This window comes from Palaemon carinicauda, unplaced genomic scaffold, assembly GCF_036898095.1.
Source record: "Palaemon carinicauda isolate YSFRI2023 unplaced genomic scaffold, ASM3689809v2 scaffold3, whole genome shotgun sequence".
In the NCBI taxonomy this organism is placed as follows: Eukaryota; Metazoa; Arthropoda; class Malacostraca; order Decapoda; family Palaemonidae; genus Palaemon; species Palaemon carinicauda.
Window position 1 is genome coordinate 486353 of NW_027170665.1, and position 22544 is coordinate 508896.

General features: G+C 35.9%; 1 protein-coding gene across 3 annotated transcripts in view; it reads right to left on the reverse strand.

Annotated features, from left to right (window-relative positions):
- Positions 1–2562: 2562 nt before the first annotated feature.
- LOC137636439 (uncharacterized) overlaps positions 2563–22544 on the reverse strand; it is a 41813-nt gene continuing 21831 nt past the window's right edge. For 2 of the 3 annotated variants that reach the window (XM_068368862.1, XM_068368863.1), the window contains exons 2-5: positions 20395–20606; positions 18441–18515; positions 9164–9274; positions 2563–6589 (exon numbers count right to left, since the gene is read on the reverse strand). In XM_068368862.1, coding sequence (XP_068224963.1) covers positions 6465–6589; positions 9164–9274; positions 18441–18515; positions 20395–20596 — 513 coding nt within the window. In that variant the 5' untranslated portion in view covers positions 20597–20606 and the 3' untranslated portion in view covers positions 2563–6464. Of the gene's footprint in view, positions 6590–8231; positions 8300–9163; positions 9275–18440; positions 18516–20394; positions 20607–22544 lie in introns of all 3 variants that reach the window. The other variant, XM_068368864.1, reaches the window with a different exon arrangement.

Here is a 22544-nt window from a genome sequence, read left to right on the forward strand (position 1 = left end):
CTTTATGTTTGGTGGTAAATACTTGGTTTCATTAAGTTCTGGCTGGTGGAGGTTGTTATTTAAAGTGTTTTTTTCCAAGGAGAGATTAGGCTAGTCAGTTTGGGCTTCCATGGGGTATTAATTTTTTTTTTTTTTTTTTTTTTTTTTTTTTCGTTGCTTCAATTTTTTTTTGCTGTCGACGTAATTGCTGCCTTTGAAAATATGATAGAACAACCAATTATTATTATTATTATTATTATTATTATTATTATTATTATTATTATTATTATTATTATTATTATTATTATTACTTGCTAAGGCACAACTCTAGTTGGAAAAGCAGAATGCTTTAAGCCCAGGGGCTCCAACAGGGAAAATATCGGAAGATGTGATTACTTTCTCCCCCATATGTAAAATAAATTTAGTGCTGCATTCGCCTTTAGAGAAATATGGAGATGGACAGTAATTTTTGTATAAAAATTACCTCAATTAAACTAAATTTATAACGTCTATTGGGTTTTACAACTTGCTCCTGCTCCAAACTGTTTATTTTCCCCTTACCTAAAGATTTTCAATATTTGACATGTATCGTTATTACATACAATTCTAAGACATGAAAGACATGATTAGTCTGCCTGTCTTCTTGTACCTAAAGAGATGATGATATTCATGTCACACATTACTTTTTGCTTTCCATTACTGGAACATTGTTGAAATGGCTGGACGTCAGAAGTATCATTGATTCCCTTTTTTCAATCGATTGTAATTTGGATTTAGAGTACCTTCCTCTGCTTGCTTAGCTTTTATTATTATTATTATTATTATTGTTATTATTATTATTATTATTATTATTATTATTATTATTATTATTATTATTTCTACTACTACTACTAGCTAAGCTACAGTCCGTGTTGGAATAAGCAGGGTGGTACAAGCCCAAAGGCCTCCAGCAGGGAAAGTAGCCCAGTAAGGAAAGGAAATAAGGAAATAAAGATATATGAAAAGTAATAGTAAAAATACATATAATATCTTAAGATTAGAAACAACGTTAAAATAGATTTGTCATATTTAAACAATGAAGAGAGTATCATGTTAACCTGTTCAACATAAAAAAGTTTACTGCAAGTTTGAACTTCTGAAATTCTACCGATTCAACTGCCTGATTAGGGAGATCATTCCATAATCTGGTCACAGCTAGAATAAAACTTCTAGAAAAAGGTGTAGGTGTTTAACCTTATGATGGAAAAGGCGAGACTATTAGAATTAACTGCTTACCCAGTACTACGTACAGGATGGCACAATCTGGGAAGATTTTAATGCAAAGGATGGTCAGAATTATGAAAAATCTTATGCAACATGCATAAAGTATTATCTGAACGACGGTGTCAGAGATTAATCAAAATCAGAAATAAGAAATTTAAGAGACATCAGGTTTTTGTTCAACAAATTAAGATTAGAGTCAGCAGCTGAAGACCAGACAGGAGAACAATACTCAAAACAAGGAAAATGAAAGAATTAAACCATTACTTCAAGGTCGATTGGTCACCGAAAATCGTGAAATACTTTCCCAATAAGCCAATTTATGTGCAATTGAAGAAGAAACGACCGAACGTGTTTCCCAAAAGTAAATTTGTAATTAAGAATCGAACTTAGAATTTTAAAGGAATTGTGGCGGGCCAAGAGTAGGTTGTGACTCAATACAAAATGCTATTTCTTGTCCAACCGGCAACCGGTTCTGTTAACAGTTAACAATGAGAAATAGGCAAACAGGTTCATGCAAGTTGCTGTCAGTGCGAGGGGAAAGCGAAGATATAAAGGATAATAATTTATAAAAAAAAAGAGAGATGTTACTATGTACGATCGTGTGACACACTGGTGGTACAGGGTTAAAGAAACATTATCAACGCAGACATCTGAATGTTTAGGAGCTACTGTCCTCGACCTACTTTCAATCACACTTGTGAGTTTTATGATTAACTTACCGTGCGATTTACACCATGCCCTAATTTTAGCTAGATCTCTATTAAAGGATGCAGTAACCGTAAATCTACATTCTGGAGATGTTATTGATGCAAACTGGGTAGCACCATCTGTTTAAGTATACTAACAGAATATTGTAACTAGTGTACTAAGTCTTCATAGTTTTTGTTATCTATCATTACACGTATTATGATGTTACACAAAATCTATTTCTGGATTTTAATTCAAAAGTGGAGTTCACAAAAGATGAAATTATTTCTGAAGGTGTCAGTATACATTTATAAAGCGTTTTAAGACTGCTTGTCAAATTGCATTAACTTTTTGCATACAGTATGTCAATTTTATGGGCAGTCATATACTCTACAATTTGCAAAAGTGTGATAAATAAATTATATTCTTTTCGTATTTTTTTTTTTAGTATAACAAGAGTATGCTGAAATACTTAAAAAAGCAGAATGAGCTAAGACTTTTCAAAATTATATTCACTTGCCAAATTACTTCAGATGATTGAATATCATAAAATATTGATTTACATAATCTACCTGATCCATCTTTATAGGAAAGAGGTAAAATTATAAATAAGTCTTGTAATAAAACAACTCATTTGAATAAAAGACCTGTATTACAGATTGGTGATATTCACCACAAATAATGCCACCATATAGTTGGTAAAATGTAATATCAGACAGTGTTGAGAAGTTCTTATTCTTAAAACTAGTGGTCAGTACATCTTCAGTCTTCTATATACAGAATTGAGAAACCTTAAAAACACTGGTGAAGTCATATGGTAAAGTGATGCTTTGTTTAATTGTAAATACAGCACACATTTCAAGATTGACGATAGACTTGAAAACTTTTAAGGTAAAGACAAGGAGAATATACATTGGTTTTGAGTTCTTCGGGCTGGGAACCGAAGAGAAATATTTTCCCACACATTTATCTCAACAATTATGGAAGCTGCTGAGTTGAAAAGAGTGATATCCCTTCAATAGTACTAAAGGTGTTTTATGCATGTTTCACAGCTCTCGTTAAATGAAGTATTTTCAGTGATGCCAGACAGGAAAGAAAAATTTAAGTTTCATAATGTTATGCAAACTATATGATTCAATATGCTATATCTCATCTTGAAAGCAGCAGTTCATCTTAAATCGAATTCAGTCGAAATTCTTCTAAAATGATGAGGCAGCTGAATAATACAGTAATTCAATCTAGCGTCTATGGTTTAATTTCTAAATACTCGCTTTAAATCTGTTTGGTGCTGCATACCAAACATCATTTTTAAAGATCAAAGTAATCTTTTCACTGGCCAGTAAAAACTAAAATAGTAAGGATTGTTGCTTGGAATTTTAAAGTATGTAGAGCTGGGAAACTAAGTTTGTTGTAGACATATGCGTACTATGCGTAAGCACTAGTACCACTTTGCTGGTGGGTGGACTGGGTGAGTCGCAAGTGAATGACAGTCCACTGTCTTACCACAAATCAAAAGATGAGAGAGGAGAAAATCATTTGTAAAACATATGTAACTTTTACTATGATCCCCTTTAACCTGGCCTTGTGGAATTTAGTGTACCATAGTAGGAAATTCTAAGATAGAACTTAATCAAATATCATCGTGGACAAAATTTGATCATGTTATTTTATTTTAATTTTCATTACTTCTTATATCTTTTATTTATTTCCTTATTTCCTTTCCTCACTGGGTTATTTTTCCCTGTTGGAGCCCTTGGGCTTGTAGCATCTTGCTTTTTCAACCAGGGTTGTAGCTTGGCTAGTGATAATAATAATGATAATATTAATACTGACTTCAGCCATGGCATCACAAAAGGGCTTTGGTAGCTTCAAGGACTTTGAAGCCTACACTGAACTAAAGAGGAACAGCCAGAATTTCCTAAAAAGTTCAGGAAGCATGCAGAAAATGCCCTGGAGAATAATAATGTAATTTTTTTTTTTTTGGGGGGGGGAGTTTGCACAGTAATGGTTATTGTAACCAATTTTCACGCATGGTACTACTAAAAAGGCTCCATAATTAATATACTTTTAAAAGGAATTCTCATATTGTACAAGTTTTTTTTTCTTTTTTTTTGTTCAATTTAGAGACACCCTTGTTGTGAAGTATTGATGTTACAATTAAACAGTTATTTCAATATATACCAACAACATAGATAAAAATATACAATTAAAACATTCATTGTCCCCGACAACGGCTGACGCACATTGATAAATGTATGACCAACATTAGCTCGTTCGTTTAATGGTAAGCACATGTCTAGAGATTATATAGATGCTATAGTTCAGTAAGCTAAAGCTTATTTCGGAGGCTGCAGTTCGTCTTAAAGTGAATTCAGCTGAAAGACTGACCGAAAAGAGTGAGATAGCTGAATTCTGTATTCACTCAAAGTCGCTTCAGTAGCTCTGAAATCTATAATCAAACTCGCTTCAGTAACTTCGTTCTTAATCACTTATTGAGAATACCAAAGTTAAAATTAATGTCAGTGAGACTTCCCATCGTCAACTATCCCTTCAGCCATCTGAGAAATATCAGATAATGTATATCCAAGCAGAGAAGTTTTGTAATTCATAGATCACCTCTTAGAAGGTAGAGCTTGATGTTACTTCGACTTCAGTATCAATCATTTTAATTGACTTCCTGGAAGATAATAAAATGCGTTTTTTATTTGCAATTTCTGCTTTTACTCATCAAGATGTATTAGAAAGTGGCAATATCATTGCAATGCATCATTATGTTCCCTGTAGAAAATTGTAATTTAAATTGAAATATTAAATCATGATCTAATAATTTAAACGTCTACATCACTGCAATAATTCTAAATCTAATTGTGAAAGACTTTTACACTAGAGGGTGAACTCCCCTATCATCTCCTAATTGGACAAAATTTATGGTCTTTTGTTTCTAAGTTACTATAAAATGATCTTGAAATTTTCAACCCCCTTCTCAAGAACCTGCAGACATACTTTTCTGTAAGGTTCTGGTAAAGTATAAATTGAACTCCAGATAATACTTTTCTGTATAGTTCTGGCAAAGTAGATGAACTCCAGACATACGTTTCTGTACGGTTCTCATAAAGTGTAAATTGAACTCCAGACATACTTTTCTGTAAGGGCCTGATAAAGTAGATGTTGAACTCCACACATACTTTTGGATAAACTTTTGGTAAATTATATATTGTCGGCAGATATATCAATTAGGTACGTAATTTAATAAAATCAAATTTTTTGATAAGCTGAAAATTGACAGCAAATGTATTCTGAGACCTAACTCAATACTTCTCTAGTTCAAAAACTATCTTGTTCGTGGAATATCTCCCAGAGGTACCAAACGCAACGCTTCTATGCTCATTCTTGAACACTTCTCTGTAAATACAAACTTGGAACTAGAGTAAGCCAGTTTCCTTTGAATTTCCATAAAAACAAACTGGGAAAATTCAGTTTATCCTTCAATGACAATAATGAGAAGTGAAGTCGATGATGCCGAAAGGGGGTTAGTCGACACATTCTAAGAGAACTCTTAACAATATTCATTTTAGCACCACCCACAGTTTTAGAAGAGAGTTTTCTTGATTTTACTCTACTGTAACAACAGTTTTTACAGTTTTAGTAGACAGTTTTCTTGCATTTAATCTTTTCCACAATTCTCAATCTCCAAGAAAGATATTTACAAAGTTCTGACTGACGAGGTCATCTACCAAAATTGTGGATTGTCAGGATTGGTCGCATCCAATACATGCTGTAACGAATAAGACGGATATTGGTTTGAGGGGAATCAGTGCAGTACACAGGTCTAAAATACTTCATACAACTCTTTCCAGCCAGTTTGATGACAGCCTAGTACTCTACTGGATATTTATTTCCTTTCTATCTGGCAATACATACTCTTTTTCTATAGAAATCTTTGATTCAGAAGAAAATACTTTAAAAATCATGCAAATGATTCAGAAGGGAATACTTAAAAAGATCATACAAAAACATTAAAGAAAAAGCAAAAATCATACGAGAACATAAAAGAAAGGAGAAAAAATCCTATAGGATCTTAAAAGAAAAGAGCTAAAATCATTCAAGACCGTGAAAGGAGCAAAAATTATACAAGACCCTAAAAGAAATGAGCAAAAATCATACAACATCACAAAGGAAAAGAGTAGAAATCATACAAAGCCACAAAAGGAAAGAGCAAAAATATACAAGAGTATAGAAAATAGAAGACCATAAAAGAAAGGAGCAAAAATCATAAATGAACATGAAAAAAGAGAAGACCATAAAAGGAAGGAGCTAAAATCATACAAGACCATAAAAAAGAGAAGACCATAAAAGAAAGGAGCAAAAATCATACAAGACATTAAAAAAGTGAAGACTATAAAAGAAAGGAGCAAAAATCATATAAAACCTTTAAAGAAAGAAGGAAAAATCATACAAAACCATAAAAGAAAAAGAGCGAGCACATTTCCTCTAAAACTAGTGGGTGGTCCAGCAAAGAATATTGGTCAAATTATTTAGTAAGGCTGAAGGAGACCGCAGCCTGTTTTGTTGGCATTGTAGTTATTATTCTTCGATGTCTCTTCATTGTTTTCATTGGTGACGTAAACCTTGAGGACCGGAGTGTCTTTGGAATCCTTGGCTGAAAAAGAATACGTTTATTAATACGAGGCGTAAATGTTCATATAATTATTGATGCTCAATTTTTGTATAACCAATACGGATATTCAAATTCTTTCTTACTCCCATTTCTCCAAATAATATTTGAGAACAATCATTTACATTGAGATTGAAAAAGAAATTTCAAACTTAAAAAAATAAAATATTTGAGAGCAATGATTTGTATTCACATTAAAGAAAAGTTTTCAAAATTTCTCCAAAAGTATTTGAGAACAATCATTTAAAGTCATACTAAAAAATTTCAAGCATCAAAAAAAAAAAAAAAATAAAAAAAGAGAACAATTACTGATATTCAGGCAAAAATACTGATTTCGAACATTTTTCTAAAAACAAATATTAGAGAACAATCTTTTATATTCCGATTACAGAAAAGTTTTAGAAAATTTCTCCAAAAATATTGAAGAACAATCATCGATATTCAGATTGAAATACATTTTTCCCCCAAAAAAATATTTGAGAACAATCATTGATATTCAGATTAATTTTTTTTTCGAACATTTCTCAAAAATATATATTTGAGAACAATCCTTTATATTCAGATAAAAAGAAAGTTTTCGAACATTTCTCTAAATAATATTTGAGAACAATCATTTATATTCAGACAAAAAGAAAGTTTTCGAACATTTCTCTAAATAATATTTGAGAACAATCATTTATATTCAGATTAAAAAAAAAGTTTACGAACAATCACAAAAGCTTCACTATAAGAATAATAAGTGATACCAAAGAAAGGAAAAGTTTGCGAACAGGAATTCCCTACACTTCAGATAAGATGATTTGGAGTAGAACAAATATGATGACTAAACCGATTGATTTTACTTATTGTTAAAACAGTCACACGGTTATTTTATTTAGTACTGCATCATTTCTGTCGCATGAAAGATTCTCATCAATATTTTTTGGTAATGTTAACAGCACAAAGAAACTGTAAACATAGTAAAGGTAGAATGACTAAATCATGAAAGATCCAAGAAGTGTGAAAAGTACACAAACCTACACTCAATTTTTTTAATGAGATACATTTGCACCGACTCGTTGTGGTGCCATTTTAGCTGGGAAAAGTTTCCTGCTATCTGATTGGTTATAATGATCTTGTCCAACCAATCAGCCAGTGGGAAACTGTTCCGGGCTAAAATGGCACCCCTGCGAGTCTGTGCAAATCTGCCTCACTACAAAGAATTGACTATAGTAAAGTCTGCTATAAAGTGAAGTATTTTTATAAAAATAGACAATCTCTAAGATATTATGGAAGTTGTGTGATTGGCTTTATAAGTTAAATGATACTAAATGTTGTGAGAGTACAGGTTCGTTAGGAGAGGAAAACAATATGCCATTGAGTCAAGAGCAATATTATCTAAAGTCAGGTTCGTTTGGAGAGGAAAACAATATGCCATCGAGTCAGGTTGATTAATTTGCATTCACAGCGCAGCATGGCCTTTGACGTCCCAGTGCTTGGCTTATAACCTAAATTTTATTTTAAATTCAGTTTTAAGAACCAGAGAGTATCTTCTAGTGTAAGAGGTTGATTAAGAACCAGAGGGTACCTTATAATGTAGTGTACTAACAGTAAGAGGTTAAATTTATACAAGGGGAAAATATATTACCAGTTAAGACTTTTTGTAATGCTTTCCAGGTACCATTCAGTTGGCTTTGCAGACTCTTTGGTTGATCCCTAAATAGAAATATGTAGCGGTTATTAAACAATATAATCAGTGGACCCTAATTAAAGTAACTTATAGGAACTGCACTATAACCAGAAGTTAAAACCAGGTGTATAATATTTACAAAAATGTCAGTAAAACGGAAGGGCTGTGGATAGCTAAAAGCTTTGATTCTTTCGAGTCGAAATTAATGTTATGTACTTTGCAAAGCGTTACAAGACATATAAACATTTCTGTTATCTAGAGAATGTAGTGAGCAGACTCCTCTCTCTAGGTTCTTAGGTTCTAGAAATGCATGATGGGAAGGTTTGTGGAATGTATGTTAAAGACCTATGAAAAATATTATCACAAAAAAAAAAAAAAACTATTCCGTATTCGGATGAAATTAAATTTCATTCTTCCCTCACAAGATACGTTCATGTGGGTCATCCGAATAAACAAGTTTCTGTGTTCATTTTGTTATATAGTTTACTTCATTGAGATTTGTTAGTTACAACAAGATCGACCTTCATATATATGTATGTATGTATGTATGTGTGTATATATATATATATATATATATATATATATATATATATATATATATATATATATATGTATATATATATATATATATATATATATATATATATATATATTATTATTTATATATATGTATATGTGTGTGTATATTATATATATATATATATATATATATATATATATATATATATATATATATATATATATATATATATGTATATATATAGTATGTATATATATATATATATAGTATATATAGAGAGAGAGAGAGAGAGAGAGAGAGAGAGAGAGAGAGAGAGAGAGAGAGAGAGAGAGAGAGAGAGAGAGAGAGAGAGAGAGAGAGACACAATTACCATCATTTTTGTTGTTGATGTTCTTGGAGGTGCCATCCCTGTTGCTGCTCCTTCTTCTTCTTTTAATGTCTACCTTAAAAAGCGGGGCATCTCCAGAACCTCGCTTCCGGTCTGTAAATGGTTTTGAAAATTAGTTATTGAGAAAAACAATGAACATAAAAGAGATAAGTTATATTTAGATTCGTCCGAATACTGACATAAGTCTTTTTATAGTTTATTTATGAAATATGTTTTAATGGTAATGTTTTATAAATATTTTATTTTAACTGTTCATTACTTCTTATATCGTTTATTTATTTCCTTTTTTTCCTTTCCTCACTGGGCTATTTTTCCCTGTTGTAGCCCTTGGGCTTATAGCATCTTGGTTTTCCAACTAAGGTTGTAGCTTAGCTAGTAATAATAATAATAATACCAATGTTATATACGAACACGCACTCACATACACGATATATTTGTCTATATTTGTCTCCTATGTTGTTTATCCTCTTCATGGATTTTGTAATGCATAGAACAGTTGGGGATGATGGAGAAGGATTGGGCTGGATTGGTAATAGGAAATTAGCTGACCTAGATTATGCTGATGACGCTGTGCTTATTATCAGACCACCACAGGCTTTGTAATGCTTGCTTACCAGAATGCATGAAATATTACTGGAAGTTGGGCTCAATATAGATAGAAAAAAGACAGAGATGATGAGAACGGAGTATGCAATGGAAGATGAAATACATTTGGAAGGAGAAAGGATTAATCAGGTAGAATCATTTAAATGTTTAGGAACCATAATCTCTAATACAGGTTCTTTAGAATTGGAGTTTGATGAATGATTGAACAAAAGCAAACCAAACAATGACAAGTTTCAGTAAGATTTGGAAATCAAATCACCTGAAATTACATATAAAAATCAGGCTATATATCAGTTCAGTGAGGTCGCTGTTACTCTATGGACATGAGTCGTAGTATGACAATGAAACAATATCTAACAGATTTTGTATATTTGAGAACAAAGCCCTTAGAAGGATGTTGGTAGTTAAATGGCAGGACAGGATTAGAAATGAAATTATAAGAGAAGTTACTCGAGTGCCATATGTGGATGAGATCATGGTGAGGGGCAGATGGAGATGGTTTGGTCATGATCTTTGTACTTCCCTAGAGAGATTAGTTCACCAAACACATAATTGGGCTCCAAAAGGCACTAGAAGAATTGGAAGAACCCGACCAACATGGCAGAGGACTATGAAGCGTGAAGTAGGAGATGAGTGAAGTGCTGATTTAAAAGCCCAAGATAGAGTAGACTGTCGAAATCTAACGGAGGCCCTTTGCGTCAATATGTGTATGAGGAGATGAATATATATATACTAAACAGACAGGTGGAAGACATGTTCAAGGATGTATTCCTCGTGGTGATCCTGGTTGTTGGGACTAGGACGGCTCCCAGAGGGCTGGTAGTGCCAGGTTTGACAATTAAGTTTCGGGAAAGGCAGTGTTGGATGATCGTGTGCATACGATCACGTTGTCCCTAGATGTGGCAGTAGTGGATTTGCAAGTAGAAAGACTAAAAGGTTACCTATCAAACAAACTTGTATAAATGGCCATCGGACCCAATGAGCATTGCCATGAATACGTACGTCAGCATAGGCACTTTGAATGATTTATCAAGAAAAGCAGAGGGCATCTGGAGGACAAACTAAAAGATATATACTGATAAGTATAGTCTTCTTTGGAAACATAACAGTTATTCAACCGACTGAATGCTTTCAAGCTATGCAAATTCACCAAAGTAGAGGCCGGACAAATAATTAGGGCCAACAATATGACAATGAGATGTAGCAGGCACTGTTCAAAATAGGTGAAGCGTGAAATAGAAAATATTCGTGTAAGAGCCAGAGCTGTGGGTGGAATCTTGACGTAATTTGCAGAAAATTTTTTGGATTTTCTTTTGGAATATCTTATGGAGCTGCCTGCTATGAAAAAAAAAAAAACACTATGGTGATATAAAGAAGTTAGTTTCCAAATTTAACATGGGGATGAAACAGTTAAAAAAATGGGCATATAGTAAGTGAGCTCCATGGAGAAGTCCATTAATCAAGTGTTTGAGCAAAGATGGAGTGGGCTCAAACTGAAAAGGAATTCATGCTTAGTCAGCCAAGTAGCTTTTTTTTTTTTTTTATCTCTTCCCCTGTGTTTGAAGCTAAAGTAGTTAATATAATAGACGAGTTAAAATGTTGAGGTCAGGTATGGTGAGTCCATTATTTCTGGATTCAAATCACTTTTTATTCTTTTAGTGGAATTACAAAATCACATTGAGCTTCCATACCCTCCAACTGAGAAGTAATCCAATATTACGAAATGTCGCAGCTGATAGTAAGGAGGACACTTGGTAAACTAAACATACATGTGTGGTTGCCCATAGGCTAGGATAAGAAACAGTATATGAACTCATTCCATTCAAGGTTAAAGCTCCGGGGTCTTGGGGAAGAAAGGTTTGTCTCCCGGCCCATGAGGTCTTCATAGTCAATGATGAGATGACCCTAGGCTTTATTCAGTCAGTTGATGATTGTAAAAGAGTGGTGAACAAATTCTTTGGTGTTGTGAAACAATCATTCATCAGGGGACAACAATCTCACGAAGGACACTAAATGTGTGTACTACCACTTGAATGACTTCCCAACTCATGGTCTCCAATTAGGGTACCAATATATAATAAGATGAGTAAAGTAACATCCGCTAGTCCACTGTGACAAGACCTATGAGAGAAATTCACAAGCTTGAATATATCAGTAAATAAGAAATAGAACTTGGATGTACGTTGTTAGGGGAATATTTTATTTTGAATACCAATACATACATTAATCAGGTATATATTTCTATCTTGATACGGGTATCAAATTATTTCCTGCTGGTTCAAAAAGTTCCTGGGTTTAACACTACCTTGAAGAAGTTGAATCTAACTGAAATACCTCATGTGTCTAGTGAATTGGTCCAGTATTTAATGGGTACAGAGACTCGCCATGTGAACCATTCTCTTCAGGATACCCATGTACAGTATATAAGATGGTAGTAGCTATAGTTATAGGGGCTACAGTAATTATTATTATTATTGCTGCTAGCCAAGTTACAACCCTAATTGGAAAATCAGGATGTTACAGGCCCATGGTCTACAACAGAGAAATGATCTCAGTTCAGAAGAAAATAGAGGAACAATGAAAATATTTAAAGGTCAGTAACAATAATGAAATATGTCAATTATGAATTAATGTCAACTTATTCAACGGAAAAAAAGCGTTTGCAACCAGTATGAACTTCTGAAGTTCCACCGATTCAACCATCAGATTAGGAAGATCGTTCACAATCTAGTCACAACTGAAATAAAACTTCTAGAATGCTGTGCAGCATTGATCGTTCAGATGGAAAAGGCAAGACTATTAGAATTAGCTGCATACATACTCGTAGTTCTACATACAGGATGGTACAGTCTGGGAAGATCTGAATACGAAGGATTGTTAAAATTATGAAAAATCTCAAGTAACATGCACAGGAAGTAACTGAGAAACAGTACAGAGATTAACATCCAGATCAGGAATAAAAAATTAAATAGATGGCATGTTTTTGTCCAACAAATCTAGATGAGAATCATCAACTGAAGACTAGACATTAGAACAACAGTCAAAGCATGGTAGAATGAAGGAATTACGGCATTTCCTCGGTATAGATTGATCACCAAAATTCTTAAAAGACTTTCTTGATGTCATATTTTGTTTTTGTAATTGAAGACGAAACAGACTGGATGAGATTCTCAAAAGCAGATTTGCAATCAAGAATTTTCAGTGAGTTATGCATAGTTAAGTAGACATTGTCAGTGCAAATATCTGGATGTTGAGGAGCCACTGTCCTTGACCTACTTACAATCATCATTTGAGTTTTATTAAAGTTCACCTTCATACCCCATTATTTGCTACATGCGCCAATTTTACCTAGATCTGTGTTAAGGGATTTAGCAACCATAGGACAACATTCAGGATATGGAACTGATGCCAATAGAGTACCATCAATTGCACTATATGCAACAAGCTTGTTTCCCAGCCCAAAAACCAAACCATTGTGACGGGCCGAGAGAGGCTGTGACTAAGAAGGCAGGATGAAAGCAACTGAGTAACTTTATTACAGAACATCCGTTTATATATACATAAACTCCAGGCAAAAAGGACATACAAAACATAACAGGCAATTTCATGTTCAACCGACAACCGCACCGGTTAACAGTTAACGGTGAGAAAAAGACATGTTATTTCAGGTCCCTATCAGTGCGAGGAGAGAGCGAAGATACAAGCATAATGTATACAAAAAATTAAATGTCGTTACTATGTACGATCGTGTGACACATGGTTGGTACATGGCTCCCCCCCCCCCCCCTAAAATGACATACTGTACATGTTCAATAGGGCGCCCTGATCTAAAGAGGCGAACTGTAGGCGGGTCATCTGGCAGGAGATAAGCAGGTTTTAGACGATCAATGGAGACCCAATCTTCTTTGCCATGAATGTTTAGTAAGAATGCTTTCGGACTGCATCGGATCACAAGGAAAGGGCCCGTGTAAGGGGGCGTTAACGGTGGCTTGCTAGTGTCGTTGCGTAGGAAGACGTGTGTTGCAGAGTGCAAGTCTGTCGGTATGTGATGCTTCGCTGGGGGCTTGTAAGTCTGGCGGCATGGAGTAAATTTTCCCATGACGTGATGTATGCGCTGGAGATCGTCTGAGGAGATTGCAGAAGGAAAAAATTCAGCAGGGACGACCAACGGGTCGCCATACACCATTTCAGCTGCCGAGACGTCGAGGGCATCTTTAGGAGTCCTCCTTAGTCCCAGGAGGACCCAGAGAAGCTGAGTAAACCTTTTGCAATCCTTGCAGCGGGACATCAAAACTGCTTTGAGGGTGCGATGAAAACGTTCAACCTTTCCATTGGCAGCGGGGTTATAGGCAGTTGTCTGATGTATGGTGATGCCCAGGAGATTCACTAATGATGTCCACAATTGAGAGGTAAAAGTGATACCCCTGTCAGGAGTAATATGCTCAGGGATACCAAATCTTGCAATCCATCCTGAGAGTAAGGCAGATGTACATGAGGCGGACGTTGCAGTTTCCGTGGGAATGGCTTCAGACCAACGAGTGGAGCGGTCGATGACAGTAAACAGGTAACGATATCCTTGTGATGTGGGTAGGAGGCCTACAACATCGACGTGAATGTGGGCGAAACGACGCTGAGGTTGAGGAAAGGTGCCCACTCCTGAATCCGTGTGTCGATGTACTTTGGAAGTTTGGCAAGAAGTACAGACGCTGACCCAATCCTTAGCATCCTTAGAAATGCCGTGCCAAATGAACTTCGTCTAAAGCAGCTGTGCAGTAGAACAGCACGAGGGATGTGAAAGGCCGTGAATGAAATCAAACACCTGTTGGGGCATGGGAGCAGGAATCCAAGGACGAGGTCTACCAGTACTGACGTCACAGAGAGGGAGGTGTTGGAGTCATTGAGGGGATGTCTTCCCAACGGAGGGATGTGCAGGATGTCCTACATGCTTGATACTCTGGATCCTGTCGTTGGGCTTCAGCCAAGATGTAATCCAATCCCAGTTGAACGGCAGCCAACGTGTTTCTTGACAGGGCATCGACAACGGGATTCATTTTCCCAGGGAGGTATTGAAGGGTGCAATTGTATTCAGCCACGGCGGAGAGATGTCGGCGTTGACGGGTAGACCGGGCGTCAGACTGTCGAGTGAAGGCGTGCACCACAGGCATGTGGTCTGTTCCAATGACGAAGGGCGTACCTTCTAAGAAATGGCAAAAGTGACGGACAGCCAGGTGTATCGCCAGCAATTCGCGATCGTAGGTGGAATAAGCCGATTTGGCCTTGGACAGTTTTCTGCTGAAGGAGGCCAATGGGTGGGGCGAGTACTGCACCAATAGCTACGTCGCTGGCATCGGTGGAGAGAAGTAGAGAGGCATGTGGGATAGGAAAAGTGAGAGCTGCAGCATTTGATAGGGCCTTCTTTGCATTGCAGAAGGCCGCTTCTTGAAGGGGACCCCACTTCAGGTCTTTTGGCCTGCCCTTGAGGGAGGCGTAGAGGGGAGCAAAAGCGGCGTCAATGGCTGGCAGAAAACGGTGATAATAGTTGATCATGCCCAAGAATTCCTGCAGAGCTTTGATGGTTGAGGGCGTGGGGAAGCTCTGAACGGCTGCTACCTTCTCAGGGAGGGGATGGACTTCTTCAGGAGTGATGCGGTGCCCTAAGAACGACACTTCGTTGGTGCCAAAGGTATACTTGTCGTACCAGACTACAAGTCCGTTTTGTTGTAGGCGGTCAAGCACGATGCGCAGGTGAAGGAGGTGTTCCTCTTTTGAGGAAGAGAACACAAGTATGTCGTCCACATAATATACACAGAAGGGGAGGTCTCCTAAGATGTCATCCATGAGACGTTGAAAAGTGGCCCCAGCATTACGAAGGCCAAAACAGGAGTAATTGAAGGTGTATGTACCAAACGGAGTGGTGATGGCGGTCTTGGGGATGTCTTCTGGGTTCATAGGCACCTGATAATACCCCCTTCAGGAGGTCGAGCGTGGAGAATACCTTCGCTTTGTGCAGGTAGGAGGTCACGTCGGCGATGTTTGGGATGGGTTAGTGATCCGGTTCTGCTTGCATGTACAGGCGCCTAGAATCCCCGCACAGACGGAGGGAGCCGTCTTTCTTCAGAACGATGTGTAAGGGTGACGACCATGGGCTGGAGGCCTTCTGGCAAAGGCCCATTTCCTCCATTTCGGCAAACGTCTGTTTGGCGGCTGCCAATCGTTCCTGTACCAGACGTCTGAATTTTGCGAAGACTGGGGGTCTCGTCGTATTGATATGGTGATAAATACCATGCTTGGCTGGAAGCCGTGGGCGTTTGGCGAAGTTCTGGACGAAAAACTTTTGGGTACGATGTGAGGAGGTGGGCGTAGGCATCCTTGGGTGCGCTGATGTGGAGAGCGAGGTTGGAGGAGACGAGTTGAGGAGGTGTCGACAAGTACGAGTCTGCGTTGACCAATCGTCGGTGGGCGACATCGACCAGAAGGTGGAATTGAGAGAGGAAATCCACACTGAGGATTGGTAATGTGAGGTTCTCGTAACCGTAGGCGAGTATCGCAGATCCGTTGGCAGCTACCAGGCGGACGTAGGCAAACGTAGACAGACTACGTCGTGTCCTGAAGAGTTCCCTTGGCAAAGAAGAACGACAATCACCCCTGTCTACCAAAAATTGCACGCCCGTTCCTGCATCATGTAAAAAGAATAGATTAGAAACATGGGAGGCCACCGCCACGAGCGATGGCCTACTTACACGTTTTTTGGCCACTGATAATCCTTGGCACATTTCTTTGCGGCTGCCCCGAATCTGTAGTAGTAGTAGCAAAACTGCGGCCGACGGGAGGTAGTAAGTAGCTGTAAAAGTCGTTGGTTGGGGCACGAGCGAGTGGTGGGTGATGGGTGGCTTTGTCGCAGCTCCAGCTCGTCACGGGGTAGGCATGTATGTCCTACGGCTTTCACGTCAGCTTTGGTTGACGTTGAATAGGCGTCCTCTTTGTCAGGAATGGAGGCATCGGGTTTGGTAATCAAGTCTTTTATTGGTAAACTATTGACATCAGGTATGGCAGTGCGTACAGTATCGGGTAAACGGTGCATTCAAAGGACACGAAGTAGGTTCACCTCACGAGAAGAGCCGTCTGCGGCAGGTTGCAGGCGAGTGATACTGGTCATTTCCCTGAGGGCGAGCGAAGCCCTTTGGTCCCCCAATGGTTGTTGAGAGAGCTGAAAAAGCTTTGCTATACGGGCGGCTGGCGACGGCGAGTACTGCTGTAGAAGGTACGTTTTGAGGGCGTCATACGCTATTGGGGTGTCTCCTTGTTCACAAAGCCAGTCGGATATTTCCGGGAAGGTGTCCTCGGGTATCGCCGCGAGAACATAATCTGCTTTGGTGGTTGAGCGAGTCACGCCCTTGATGCGGAACCGGACTTCTGCGCGCTGAAACCAAGCAAGTGCCTCTCCGCTGGCGAACGACGAAAGTTTCAATGGGGCGGCGCCAACTTCCGTGGAGTCCGCCATAGTACCAATGACGGAGGGGCGGGGTGGTGGAAGGCGGGAGGAGCGAGTCGACTTCCGAGGTCACCAATGTGACGGACCGAGAGAGGCTGTGACTAAGAAGGCAGGATGAAAGCAACTGAGTAACTTTATTACAGAACATCCGTCTATGTATACATAAACTCCAGTGAAAAAGGGCATACAAAACATAACAGGCAATTTCATGTTCAACCGACAACCGCACCGGTTAACAGTTAACGGTGAGAAAAACAGACATGTTATTTCAGGTCCCTATCAGTGTGAGGGGAGAGCGAAGATACAAGCATAATATATACAAAAATTGAAATGTCGTTACTATGTACGATCGTTTGACACACGGTTGGTACACCATGTATGCATATATAGCATGAAAAGTAATAACGCTACTCGTAGTAATGGCTGGGATTGTTGGATGCTACATGGTGTGGATCTTGTGTCGTAAGACGAGAAAAAAAAACGAAAATAAGTCGAAGAGGTCATGCCTTCTCTGCCCGGTCAACTCGCACCTGTGTACCCACAAACCAGGGAGGAGTATTGATGCCAATATGTAATACCATTAAAATACTGTAATTCTTTTAAATTTAGATTTTCTTTCATAAGTTAAGATTATTATATAAATCTAGCGAGTTTCTAGCCATTTTGTGCAAATTTTTTAAAAAGTTAAGAAACTTTGGTATTTCGCTATTCGCCCAATCTATAGTAAACAATGCCATAAAGGAATTTTTTTTTACACGCTATAGTGGTCAGTCCTTTTACGAAAGAGATTTTTGATACAGTAATGGCTTGGGCAATAATAACTATTTTCTAATGCGTAAATAATTCTTTTGTGAGCTTTGATTAAACTAATTTTTAGGGGAACCCATTTAGTATTTAATACACCAATATTTAAAACTTATGCAATTTCTTATAGAAATATATTGATTATTTACTTCTTAGTTCTTTAACCTTTCACGTGAGGAAAGGTTTAAATAGTCTGCATGTTAAGAATTAGTTATTTTCATTTGTAGGTTAAAAAGAATAATCCAAATATTCAGGTAAAACTAACCATATTTCGATTTTAGTACTTAGGAAAGGTGATGTTTACTCTGCCGCATTATGAAATAAGAATTTTATCACATACATTTTTGAAGTACTTACTTTGTCTAAGCAAGTCTGCAAGAGCCTTCTGTAGCTCTGCGTCTGTAGAGAAATGGATGGTGTCTCCAAAAGGTTCTGAAATTTAAAAGAGAAGTTAAACGAAGCACTGTCCTTGTGATTTAAGTCTTCACAGATTTTACGAATTAAGATAAATAATTTTTTTAACGGTCTTAATTATGAAGATCAGGTTATTAAAATAATTATTATTTCGTTTTATCCATAAAAGATTGATCAGACATATCTCTCTCTCTCTCTCTCTCTCTCTCTCTCTCTCTCTCTCTCTCTCTCTCTCTCTCTCTCTCTCTCTCTCTCTCTCTCTCTCTCTCTCTCACATATATATATATATATATATATATATATATATATATATATATATATATATATATATATATATATATATATATATATATATATGTATAAACATATACGCACAATATTCTTATATTTATATATGAACTAACAACTTCCCTGAAAAGATTTTCTGAGAAACTAAAAGGTAGTACGCTTCTGGCACAACTATATATACATATATATATATATATATATATATATATATATATATATATATACATATATATATATATATATATATATATATATATATATATACACACACACACACACACACACACACATATATATATATATATATATATATATATATATATATATATATATATATATATATATTTATATATATTTATATATATATTTATGTATATATTCATATATATATTTATGTATATATTTATATATATATTTTTATATATATATTTATGAATATATTTATATATATATATATATATATATATATATATATATATATATATATATATATATATATATATAGGTGTGTGTGTGAAAGTAGACACAGACGAAGTAATTTTAATGGGGCATTTGCTTTAAACAATTTTGTAAATTTTTTGAAAATTAGGACAAAAGGATGTACAATATATGGTTCACATGAACTTGGAAAACAAGATTAAGACTAATTCGATAGAAAGGTGATGTGGATGTTGAGCATGTCTGGTATGGAAGATAAGGAAGGAGGTTGCTACTCTCAATATATGTTCAAGGGGTTGATGCACTAAAAGCTTTTGTCTTCTCTTGTTGGTCACCCATCAAATAACTGGCTATCAAATAAGAGGGAGAAAATTTATTCGAAAAAATAAATTCGCTTGGTCAATCCAAAGAAAATTAGCCCCAGATGCAACGCTTGTTGTTTGTGGTCAAATCTGCGGTGTTATCATCATCAGTAACATATTGAGTAAGCACTAAGCGGGATGGGATTAGTGTTTCAATTCTTTTGCGGAGTTAACTGCTCTCTCTCTCTCTCTCTCTCTCTCTCTCTCTCTCTCTCTCTCTCTCTCTCTCTCTCTCTCTCTCTCTCTCTCTCTCAGCTTCAATAACTTATTGTAATACTAGTTATTAAACTTAGTAAATCAATCAATCTCTCTCGCTGGCTTCAGTGTTAGATTGTAAAATAGCCTTTTCTCCGTAAGTAAGTTATCAGACACGTCATCTTTCAAGCTTTTTATACCTAAAATGTATCGAGTCTATGACAGGAGCTTATTAATATTAAAAAGTGCGTTCATAGCTCTGTTAGGCATTATAAATTAATACAAAGAGTAAAGCATACTAGATGAAGGAACAAGATGACAAATATGCTATACATGGAGAGAGACTATCGAAGTTTTTTTTTTTTTTTTTTTTTTTTTTTTTTTTTTTTTTTTTTTTTTTTTTTTTTTTTTTTTTTTTTTTTTTTTTTTGTCAACTCCTTAAATTTCCAGGTTCTAAAAAAACAAGATAACCGAAAAATAACAGTTGTGAATTGATGCCCACACAAAATAGAAATATGTCCAGTCTATCGAAAGATTTAAATTTTATACAGTCAAGGACAAAGTCAGCTATAGATTCATGGCAGGCAGAAAGAGAATAATATCAACTCCCAAACCTTTGTAAGTGGTGATGTAGTTCCCATAGAAATCTTCGTGTCCGTCCAACTGCAAACTGAAGATTTGGATGATCCTGGCAATGAAGGGGACGATCCTGGCTCCGAAGAGCTTCGTTTCGATCTTCCGGATTTCCTTGCGACCGTTGTCGTCCAAGTAGAACTTTACCTCAATTTTCCTGAAGTAATCCATTAGGACTTTCATTTTCACTTACCTAGGGGGAAAAAAAGAGTGGGATTCAGCATTAGTGAAGGATCTTTAAATCTAGTAATCGGTTTTATACTATTTAAGGTAGCCTAAATCGCGAATTTACATTATATTGAATTTATAATAATTATTTTCAACACTTATCACACGTTTTCTTTTCTTTTGAATCTATTTTTATCTCGGGCGTTTTTGCTAAATCCTTAAGTAACAACTTTTCATGGAATTCTGTCATCTTGTTTTCAAAGGATTTTTTGGATGGATTACGGGGCGGTGGGATGAAGCCTTGCTCTGTTACTGCCCATATCCTTGACTTCCAAGGAGCTTTATTAATTAATAGGTTGTAAGAGATTACCTAAAAAACAATGAGACAGCGCTCATTGTGTCCAAATTTTCCGATATCATAAAGTAGAACGTTACCTTTAACTTAAAGTTTAGATAAAAAATAGGGAGATAAGTACGTCGCTTAATATAAATGAGAATGACTTTTTGTTCGAAATTGGTCTTTTTTTTTAAAACGTATTGTCTGACCATACTGAATAAAATATATAATTTATGAAGTTTATATCACAAATAGGGACATAAGTACATCGCATACACTGTTAAAGATAAATGTAATTTTAATCGGAAATTTCCATAAAAATATACTGTTCTCAGCCGTATTTCAGTAAAATACAGGTGACCGTAATTTGTACCCTACTTTGTTATTATCATTTAACACTTATGGACCGTAATATCACATCTTAACGCCAATATTTCCGTTTTTAAACGGTAAATGCCAGGCTACATTTATTCCAGGATTTTTACCGTTTTTTTTTTTTTCACGTCAAATTTTTAAGTGTAGCATAAATTTGAAGATTCTAAAGATGCCATGTTGTACTTCTCACTACCAATTTTAACAATCAGGGTCATTACTTAATCTTTAAGCAAACTAAAAAAAAAGTTTAACTTTAACCAAACATAAATAAATTTCAATTTGTTGTTAAGATTTAAAGAGTTCAGCTTTAAGAACAGACTCTCAAAGGGGAATATTTTATAATTGTTCTTTTTAAAAAGTTCCACTGTTCAAAGTGTATAGAATAGAGTAGTTCACAGACATGCCCTGTTGATATTTAACTGGTGCATTTGTGAAATATTTGTTAAATGTCAAAGGCGTTCTAGCCATTATCCGGACCGCCTCTCAAAAACGCTTGGTAAAAGAACAACGAATTTTGTTTAGCGTCGACGATATCCATCATCAAACTTTGTTTATATTTTAAATTTTCTCGAATTAATAGCAATAAAAAAAGATAATAATCATGATAATACAAAATCGTTCCCAATAGTATTAGCCTTAGAATGAAAAATGAATCCCTTTAATTTTTTTTTTCTTTTTCTTTTCTTTTTCTTTTTTTTTGTAAAAGGAAAAAAAAATATTTCAAGAGTCAAATTCACTTGGAGTGAAAAATAGCCCACTCAATTTTTTGGTAAAAAAAAAAAAATACAGTAAAAAGTAAATTTACAAAGAGAGCTTTTGACAAACAGCTGGATTTTCCTTTTTAATGTGACTTAAAGCGATAACATTTCTAACAAAGTAAATTTCAGAAAATTCTAACTATCTTGACAATATCTATGTGAACAGGTCAGTTGCTTCTTTTTCAATGATTCGGGGAATTCCATCATTTAATGGCTTCTCATGAATGGCAGAAGTAAAGGACAGCGACAATGACCTAGCAGGACAGTACCCTAGAGACTGACTGTATATTATTATTATTATTATTATTATTATTATTATTATTATTATTATTATTATTATTACTTACTCACTAAGCTACAATCCTAGTTGGAAAAGCAGGATGCTATAAGCCCAAGGGGTTCCAGCAGAGAAAATAGCCCAGTGAGGAAAGGAAACAAGGAAAATTAAATAATATAAGAAGTCACAATATTGAAATAAATATTTCCTATATAA